This window comes from Protobothrops mucrosquamatus, unplaced genomic scaffold (assembly GCF_001527695.2).
Source record: "Protobothrops mucrosquamatus isolate PMUCROS unplaced genomic scaffold, P.Mucros_1.0 scaffold3287, whole genome shotgun sequence".
Taxonomy (NCBI): Eukaryota; Metazoa; Chordata; class Lepidosauria; order Squamata; family Viperidae; genus Protobothrops; species Protobothrops mucrosquamatus.
The window spans coordinates 10,626-20,140 of record NW_015389278.1 but is presented as its reverse complement, the minus strand read 5'-3'; the positions used below and the strand labels follow the sequence as shown (position 1 = coordinate 20,140).

General features: G+C 40.7%; 1 protein-coding gene across 1 annotated transcript in view; it reads left to right on the top strand.

The window, feature by feature from the left end:
- Window positions 1-8,379, top strand: part of POLR3A (RNA polymerase III subunit A) — a 41,932-nt gene extending 33,553 nt beyond the window's left edge. The window contains exons 23-29 of the mRNA XM_029286307.1: window positions 494-587; window positions 1,202-1,294; window positions 2,556-2,720; window positions 4,306-4,470; window positions 5,313-5,444; window positions 6,704-6,836; window positions 7,899-8,379. Of these exons, the coding sequence (XP_029142140.1) occupies window positions 494-587; window positions 1,202-1,294; window positions 2,556-2,720; window positions 4,306-4,470; window positions 5,313-5,444; window positions 6,704-6,836; window positions 7,899-8,047 (931 nt within the window). The 3' untranslated portion in view covers window positions 8,048-8,379. The remainder of the gene's footprint in view (window positions 1-493; window positions 588-1,201; window positions 1,295-2,555; window positions 2,721-4,305; window positions 4,471-5,312; window positions 5,445-6,703; window positions 6,837-7,898) is intronic.
- Window positions 8,380-9,515: the final 1,136 nt, after the last annotated feature.

Genomic DNA, 9,515 nt, shown 5'->3' with positions numbered 1-9,515 from the left:
GATAGATAGATAGATAGATAGATAGATAGATAGATAGATAGATAGATAGATAGATAGATAGATAGATAGATAGATAGATAGATAGATAGATAGATAGATAGTTTTTCAGACAGACCGGTCTGATTGATTGCAGCTTGGCATTTTTTTGACTGCTATACTGCAGTTCTATTTTTTTTATAATCACTTTTGCCTTGCCGCCCCCCATACTAGGGGCATTAAGCAGGCTTAAGTCGCTACTGCGATTCATTACAAATTCAGATTTCTTTTTGCTGACAAAGAGTTAGAAAATTAAGTGGGAGACTAGTATAGCTATTTCAGGCTCATTAGCCCTCATCAGCTAGCCACACCCTTTATGGGATTTATGGGTGTGGCTAATGAACCTGAAATAGTTATACTAGTCTCCCACTTAATTTTCTAACTCTTTGTCAGCAAAAAGAAATCTGAATATATATATATATAAACCTTTTCACAGTTACGCTTCTCTTATATGTAGCACACCAATTATCACTGCCCATCTTGACAAAGACGATGATGCCGATTTTGCCCGTTTGGTCAAAGGAAGAATAGAAAAGACACTTCTAGGAGAGGTATGGCGTGTTTCTTAATATTGTGCTTCCCCGAAAATAAGACCAGGTCTTATATTAATTTTTTGCTCCAAAAGACTCATTAGGGCTGATTTCCTGGTTAGGGCTTCTATTTGGGGAAATACGGTACTCAATGCGCCCGTTTGACTGACGATCTTAACCGGGGCTTATTTTGGGCGGCGGGGCTTATATTACGAGGATCCTGAAACAATCATGCTAGGGCTTATTTTCAGGGAAACACGGTATTAGCTCATATGTACAGGTAGTCCTCAAATTACAACTTGGCCAAAGTTAACAACGACACTGAAAAAAAAGGACTTAAGACCACTTACCACTTAACAACTGTTGCCACCTCCCCAGGTTCACATGATCCAAATTCAGGCGCTTGGCAACTGACTCGTACTTATGACAGTTGTGATCCCCCTCTGGAGATCCGGGATAGCTGGATTCACTTAAAAACTGTCCGTCAAATGGGGTTGCCAAACTCACTTAATCACTGTAGAAATTTTGGGGCTCATCTGTGGTCGTAAATTGAGGACTCCCTGTTTTGTGCGGTGGGATACAAGGGATATTCAGAAGCAGACGGGCCCTTGAGAGGTTCCTCTTTCGACTTGCAGATTTCAGAGTACATGGAGGAGGTTTTTCTTCCCGACGACTGCTTCATTCTTGTCAAGCTTTCTCTAGAGCGGATCAGGCTGCTAAGGCTGGAAGTAAGTATGCTGAGCACGGGAGTAAGTTAATAACTGTGAGAGGGACCTCGGAGTCCTAGTAGTGGACAATCACCTAAATAGAAGCCAGCCGTGTGCTGCAGCTGCCAAAAAGGCCAACACAGTGCTAGGCTGCATTAACAGAGGGATAGAATCAAGATCAGGTGAAGTGTTAATACCACTTTACAAGGCCTTGGTAAGGCCACACTTGGAATACTGCATCCAGTTTTGGTCACCACGATGTAAAAAAGATGCTGAGACTCTAGAAAGAGTGCAGACAAGAGCAGCAAAGAGGATCAGGGGGCTGGAGGTTAAAAAATATAAGGAACGGTTGCTGGAATTGGGTATCTCTAGTTTAACGAAGAGAAGGACGAGGGGGGGCATGATAGCAGTGTTCCAATATCTCAGGGGCTGCCCCAAAGAAGAGGGAGTCAAGCTATTCTCCAAGGCGCCTAAAGGCAGAACAAGAAGCAACGGATGGAAACTAATCAAGGAGAGAAGCAACCTAGAACTAAGGAGAAACTTCCTGACAGTGAGAACAATTAACCAGGGGAACAACCTGCCTCCGGAAGCGGTGAATGCTCCAACACTGGAAGTTTTTAAGAAGAGACTGGACAGCCATTTGTCCGAAATGGTATAGGGTTTCCTGCCTGAGCAGGGGGTTGGACTAGATGACCTCTAAGGTCCCTTCTAACTTCATTACTATATATATATATATAGGCTTAGGATACAGGAGGATCTGGACAGACTTGAACACTGGGCGCTATCTAACAAAATGAAATTCAATGGTGAAAAAAAGTTAGGTTCTACATTTAGGCAAGAAAAACCAAATGTACAGGTATAGTATAGGGGGTACCTTGCTCAATAGTAGTAACTGTGAGAGGGACCTCGGAGTCCTAGTGGACAATCACCTAAATAGGAGCCAGCCGTGTGCTGCAGCTGCCAAAAAGGCCAACTCAGAGCTGGGTTGCATTAACAGAGGGATAGAATCAAGATCATGTGAAGGGTTAATACCACTTTACAACGCCTTGGTAAGGCCACACTTGGAATACTGCCTCCAGTTTGGGCAGAGAACATGAGTATTTCTAAGATTCTAGGTTCAAATCATATATTCCATAACTGAATAGAGGGATGCTTTGTTTTGGTGTCATCCCATCACAAGCACTTGGTCAAACTAATATTTTGAACATCTCGGCTAATAGCCGTTGTATCCTTGTGGAACCAGATCCGACGCAGATAATAAAAGGATATTCTCCCCGCACAGGTTAATGCAGAGACTGTGAGATATTCTATCTGCGTCTCAAAGCTGAGAGTGAAGCCTGGGGATGTGGTGGTCCACGGGGAAGCCGTAGTCTGTATTACTCCCCGGGAGAACAGCAAGAGCTCCATGTATTATGTCTTGCAATCCCTGAAGGAAGAACTCCCAAAGGTGAGAATTTTTGATTTTATTGCCATTGGTGGCTAAGTGAAATTGTTCCATTTTTTTTTTTTCTGAAAAGGATCTCCTTCAAAATCTTCCGAACAAGGGGGGGGGGGGGAATTCTTAATATTGCTGCAACTTTTGTTAGGGCTTTTTTGCACGTTCAGCCAGATGTTGACATTGGATTTGGCGTTTGAGTCCTTCCCAAGGAGCTGGGATGGATGTTTGATGGCGTAAGCAGGACGTAAGCTGTTTCGACCGAAGCTGCCTTTTGTAATTGACCGATGGTGATATTTTGTCAATTTCAACGGTGTTCAAGTGATGTTCCAGATGTCCCAAAGGTGCTTTTTCAGGAGGCATCTAGACTTTCTGGTTTTTCTTTGAAGACGTTTCGCTTCTCATCCCAGAAGCTTCTTCAGCTCTGATTGGATGGTGGGGAATGGAAGGATTTATACTCCTTGCAGACAGCTGGTCATTTGCCTTCTTTTAGAGAGTCGTTGAGGCCACTTGGAGGTTTATCTGTGTCCTCAGGATCACCTGAATGGTGCAAATGGGTGTGGAGCCTTCTTGGAACTGCTGAAAGGACTGTGTTGTAGATTGAAGATAGATGATGTCGTATCTCTTCCCTGCTATTGAGAAGAGACTCTTTAAAAGACAAAAGGCCACTTTTTTGAAGAAAGCAAAGTCCACATTTTGAACAGAGAGGACCGCTGATTTGAAAGAGGGATCAAAGAGGGGGAGGGATACGACCTCATCTATGTCCAGTCTACAACACAAATCCTTACAGCAGTCCCAAGAAGACTCCATACCTATTTGCACCACTCAGGTGACTTTGAGGACACAGGTAAACATCCAAGTGGCCTCAACGACTCTCTAAAAGAAGGCAAATGACCAGCTGTCTGCAAGGAGTATAAATCTTTCCATTCCCCACCATCCAGTCAGAGCTGAAGAAGCTTCTTGGATGAGAAGCGAAACGTCTTCAAAGAAAGACAAGAAAGTCCAGTTGCCTCTTGAAAAAGCAACTTTGGGACAACCCTGACCTGGATGACTGAGAATCTCCACAGACATTGATGTTCCAGATGTTTTGGGATTGAACCCAAGGCAGCTATGACTGTCAATACTGTCTTCTTGATCCTTCTCCAAGACATCCCCAGCTTGATAGTAATCCAGACTGGTGTTTATCAAATCATGGACTGTTCAAGCTTCAGTGGAATCTCCTGCACTCCAACCTGATTAAAAAAGCAAATTTCGATTGCACAGAAAGCATTTATTTGTAAAATGTATGAAGCATCATCACCCTCCAGGGGCTGCCGATGATGTTGAGAACCCGAAATTACCATATATAAATAATCATAAGCAATAATAAATGGTAATCATACGATTTTTCTCCCGCTGCTTAATCACCAAAGAATCTCTCTTGAGATTCTCGTTCATTCATATTCTACCCGTTTTCCTTCGGGGAGAACATTCAAATGAGCTCCCAAATCTTAGTAAAAACTGTGAAAGAAGCTTGTAGTTTTACACTACTAATCCTATGTTTCCTAAGAAAAAGCAAATGTTTCTGCTTTTGGTCGCTTCCCTTTCAACATTCTAGGTGGTGGTGCAAGGTATCCCAGAGGTATCTCGTGCTGTCATTCATATTGATGAACAGAGTGGGAAGGAAAAGTACAAATTGTTGGTGGAAGGTGACAACTTGAGAGCTGTCATGGCCACCCATGGAGTCAAAGGAACCAGAACAACCTCGAACAACACTTATGAGGTAACCAACGAGAGGGAATACATTGATGGAACAAAGCAGTAAAGGCAGTGGTTCTCAACCTGTGGGTCGGGACCCCATTTGGGGTCGATCAACCATTTCACGGGGGTCGCCAAGCAAGGCTGTCCGCCATTTTTTTTGTCCACCATTTTTTTTCCCTTTTTCCGGCGGGTGCCTTACCTCCCTTGGGCTGGGCCAGCTGGTGGTCGGCCTGCTCCGTCTCTGCCACTTGCCAGCTACGCCTCGGCCGGCGCAGGGGGTGGAACCATGCATGCGCAGCGCTCCCGGGCAGGGAAAGTCCTCGACTTACGACTGGTTGGGTAGTCCTCGACTTACGACCGGTTTAGTCCTTGACTTACGACCGGTTTAGTCCTCGACTTACGACCGGTTTAGTCCTTGACTTACGACCGGTTGGGGTCGCGGCATTAAAAAGGTTGAGAACCACTGAGTTAAGGGGTCCTAACCACGCAACATTATTCCTTGGTTCAAATCTTGCTTCTTCCGTGAACTGACTTAAGTAATAAAGCAGGGGTCAGATAGATGATAGATAGATAGATAGATAGATAGATAGATAGATAGATAGATAGATAGATAGATAGATAGATAGATAGATAGATAGATAGATAGGAGAGAAAAAGAAAGATGGAAGATAGACAGATAGATAGATAGACAGACAGACAGATGATAGGGATGATAGGCAGATATTTTTTTACGTATTCCTATGGCCTATCTATCAAATAAGCCATAGAAATCTGTAAAGAGGTGAATATAATTGGGTTGGAGAACAGAGAAAATTAAATAAGGATTTTTCCATTTCATGAAGGCAACATAAATTAATCTTCCAGGTTGAGAAAACCCTGGGCATTGAAGCTGCACGAACCACTATTATCAGTGAAATCCAATATACGATGGTCAACCACGGAATGAGTATTGATCGGAGGCATGTCATGTTGTTGTCGGACCTAATGACCTACAAGGTTTGGAATTCCTCCCCCCATTATTGTATAAAATTGCTCATTCTTTCACCTCTGAAAATAAAATAAAAATAAAGAAAATGCTAAGAAAAGTTTAGCAATAATACCCACATGGAATTTGGGCAAGGGCCCTTCTCCTTTAGATATAGGAAAATGCCTTCCACTGAGGACCTGTACACTACACAAACCAGAAAGAGGGCTGATAAGATAACCACAGACCCCTCACATCCTGGACACGAATCTGTTTCAACTCCTGCCTTCAGGATGCCGCTGCAGGGCATTGCACACCCAAACAATTAGACACAAAGGTAGTTTTTTTTTTTTCTCCCGTGCCATCACTCTGCTGAACACCTAATTCGCACAGCCCTGTCTTAGGCCTAAAGGTATTTTTACCCACATAGTTAGGGCTGTATTGCTATTATCCTTCTCATCTTTCCTACTACCTTTCCCTGTGATTTATCACTTGTTGTTTTTAATCTTATGATTAATGATTGCAACTATGATCTATGATGTGTCACTTTGTAGTTTGCATGTACACTGAGAGCTTCTGCACCAGTTCCTTGTGTGTTCAGTCGCACTTGGCCAATAAAGAATTCTATTCTATTCTATTCTATTCTATTCTATTCTATTCTATTCTATTCTATTCTATTTTCCATTCTCCATTCTCCATTCTCTATTCCATATTCTGTTCTGTTCTGTTCTATTACATATTCTATTCTATATTCTATTCTATTCTATATTTTATTCTATTCCATATTCTATTCTATTCTATTCTCTATTCCATATTCTGTTCCTATTCTATTCCATATTCTATTCTATTCTATATTTCATTCTATTCCATATTCTGTTCTATATTTTATTCTATTCTATATTTTATTCTATTCCATATTCTATTCCATTCCATACTATTCTTTATTATCCTTTTCTATTCTTTTTATATTTATACTCCCATCCCTTGTTCTTTGTTGTTGGGCTGTATTCTGTGTATGCTTTATTCAAGACTTGGGTAGCTAATTTCACAGCGAGTCAAGTCCTGCAACGGGAAGGGTGTTTTTTTTTTCAGAGAGGGCAATTGTATTTATAATCCTTCTTTCAACTGATGAGAAATCAAGTAATCCCCGTTGGTTCTATCTGGTTTTCATCCCAGGTTTTTGTTTTTAAATAGTCTCTGTGTTATCCATCGTAGTACGAAATTTGGCAACTCTATAGTAACGATAATGGTTTTTGCTCTTCCACTCCCCCCCCCTTTTTTTGGGGATTAGGGTGAAGTTCTGGGGATTACTAGATTCGGACTAGCAAAAATGAAAGAGAGCGTCTTGATGCTTGCTTCATTCGAAAAGACAGCAGACCACCTCTTCGATGCCGCCTACTTTGGGCAGAAGGATTCGGTGTGCGGTAAGTAGAGTAGGCCAAGAGGTCTCCTAGCCATTCGGTACATCTCTATAAACCAGGTGTGTCGTTTGTGTAAAATCAATTGAGTTCTTAGGGTAGAGTGAAAAAAATATATGTAAGAAGGCCTTTTCCACTCAGTTCCTCCCCCTAAATATTTAGTTTTTTTTCCTGACTTTCAAATGTGGTACAATAAGGTAATGACTATAGAGATTCTCAGTCATCCAAGTCATAGTTATCCTAAAGGTGCTTTTTCTTGAGGCAAAAGAAGGGTGGGAGGGAGGGAGGGAAAGAGAAAGAAAGAAAGAAAGAAAGAAAGAAAGAAAGAAAGAAAGAAAGAAAGAAAGAAAGAAAGAAAGAAAGAAAGAAAGAAAGAAAGAAAGAAAGAAAGAAAGAGAAAGAAAGAAAGAAAGAAAGGAAAGAGAGAGAGAGAGAGAGAGAGAGATCAGGAAGGATGGAAGGAAGGAAGGAAAGAAAAAAAACAGGAAAGGAAGGAAGGAAAGAAGAAAGAAAGAGAGAGAGAGAGAGAAAGAAAAGACATTGTTTTCCATAAGGAATAATGTATTGAATCACACAAAGCAGCCCACACCGACAAGTTCTAGCTTGTGCGTTGAGTACTAAACAAACGATGAGTACCGGGACAAAACTTTTCACATTAAAATGCGTTGAGTATCCAATACGATGAGTTTCAGACATACAGCTGAGTACTGAATGTGGATTTATTTTATTGATATTATATAATTCTTTTTATATATTTTTGCTGGCAGAGGTTAAAAGATACTGCTTGAAAGATTTACAGGCCCAAGAAACGGTTAGAGGTTTGAGGCACAACCCTCAAGCCATTGTTAATTAACACACACACACACACCCAATTTCTAATTCAGAATAATATCAACACAGGTGAAGATCTCTCCCACACTTCTTCCACAGGCTGTCCCAGTCAGGAAATATTAATAGGCTGAAGATAGGCTGTTTAATAAATAAATCGTGCAGGTGGAGAATGAGAAAAGCTATGGAAGGGTGAAACTTTTCTTCTTCTTCTTCTTCTCTTTTCTTGATGTCCCACAGGCGTTTCCGAATGTATTATTATGGGTATCCCAATGAACATCGGAACGGGACTGTTCAAGCTGCTGCATAAAGCCGACAAGGACGCTGTTCCACCCAGACGGCCTTTAATTTTTGATAACCCCGATTTCCACACCTCCCTCCCATCGTAGCAGCAGCTGGCCAGCACCAGAGAATAAGTTGATCGTGTGTGTGTATATATATATATAAATCTATCTTTTTTAACTGAAACGTAAATTGGTGTGTGCTTCTCAAACAGGGTATGTGTGTGTGTGTGTGTAACTGAAACGTAAATTAGTGTGTGCTCCTTATATGGTTTATGTTGTAAATGGGTTATAAGCAAATGTCTATTTAAGAGTCAAAGTAAGCAAGGAAACTCAACCCAGAAGCGTGTGTGTGTGTGTGTGTGTGCGCCCACCCAATAAAATGTAAAAAGGAAATCTAAGATTCTAATGCTGTGAATAAAGCGACATTTTTTCCCACAATGAAACGGAGGAGGGAGAGATGCATTTTACTGGATAAACGTTTTATATTCTTTTTATGAAGTTATTTATTGTGAAGTTATGTCCTAGAAGACTGTATACACATAATATACACCCTTACAGCAGCGATGACAAGGTAAAGTAACCTAAAAATTAGTAACCCCGATAATTAGAAAGGAAGAAAAACTTGGGACAATTAAAAGCAGAACGGCGTTCCCCAATTTTGACTACACTGCTCTGCAGATTCCTTCCTTGCTTCTGCCAGCATTTGAATTAATTTAACTTTCTACAAATATATATCACGATTCCACTGCTGCAAGTCCTATATACATTTCTTCTAGTACTGCATAAACATTTTAACCAATTCCTATACCTGAAACCAAAAACGTACAATTCTTAATATCTTGGTAGATTCCAAATGTGGGTACGTGTGCCTGCCGCTTGCACAAATGGAGCTATGTGTGTTCACACCCACCCACCTGCCACTCGCAGGAAACTACACACACACACACCCTGCTGGGCTGCCAAGCCAGAAAGATTGGGTACCGCTGGATTAAATCATGGGCTGTAAGTAGAAAAATCTCAAAATAAACAAATGGTGAAGGTGAACAACCTTTAGAAGTGGCAGGGACCCTATATATATATTTTTAAATCCCACGAAATCTCTTTTTTTTAAAGAGACTAGAATAATCTAAATGCAATTCTCCATAGTCTTATCTTGGTAATCCTTCTGTTAATCCTTTGAGGTAATCCATATAATTAAAGTAACGGAGATAAGGAAAAGGACCGAGGCTGTGTAAGTTTCCAAAAGCCTTAATTGAGAAGTGTTTCAAATGTTTGTCAAGGCTGCCAGCTTCTTCTATTACATTAGAGTCCTTCAACCTTCTGGATGGACATTATGGACATTCTCATAAAATACTATTATATTCTGTTCTGCTCTATTCAATATTCCATTGTTCTGTTCTATTCTATTTTCTATTCTATTCTATATTCCATTATTCTATTCTATATTCTGTTATTCTGTTCTGTTCTGTATGCCATTATTCTATTCTATTCTGCATTCTGTTCTATTCTATTCTATTCTATTCTGCATTCTATTCTATTCTATTCTATTCTTATTTGTATTCTATTCCATTCC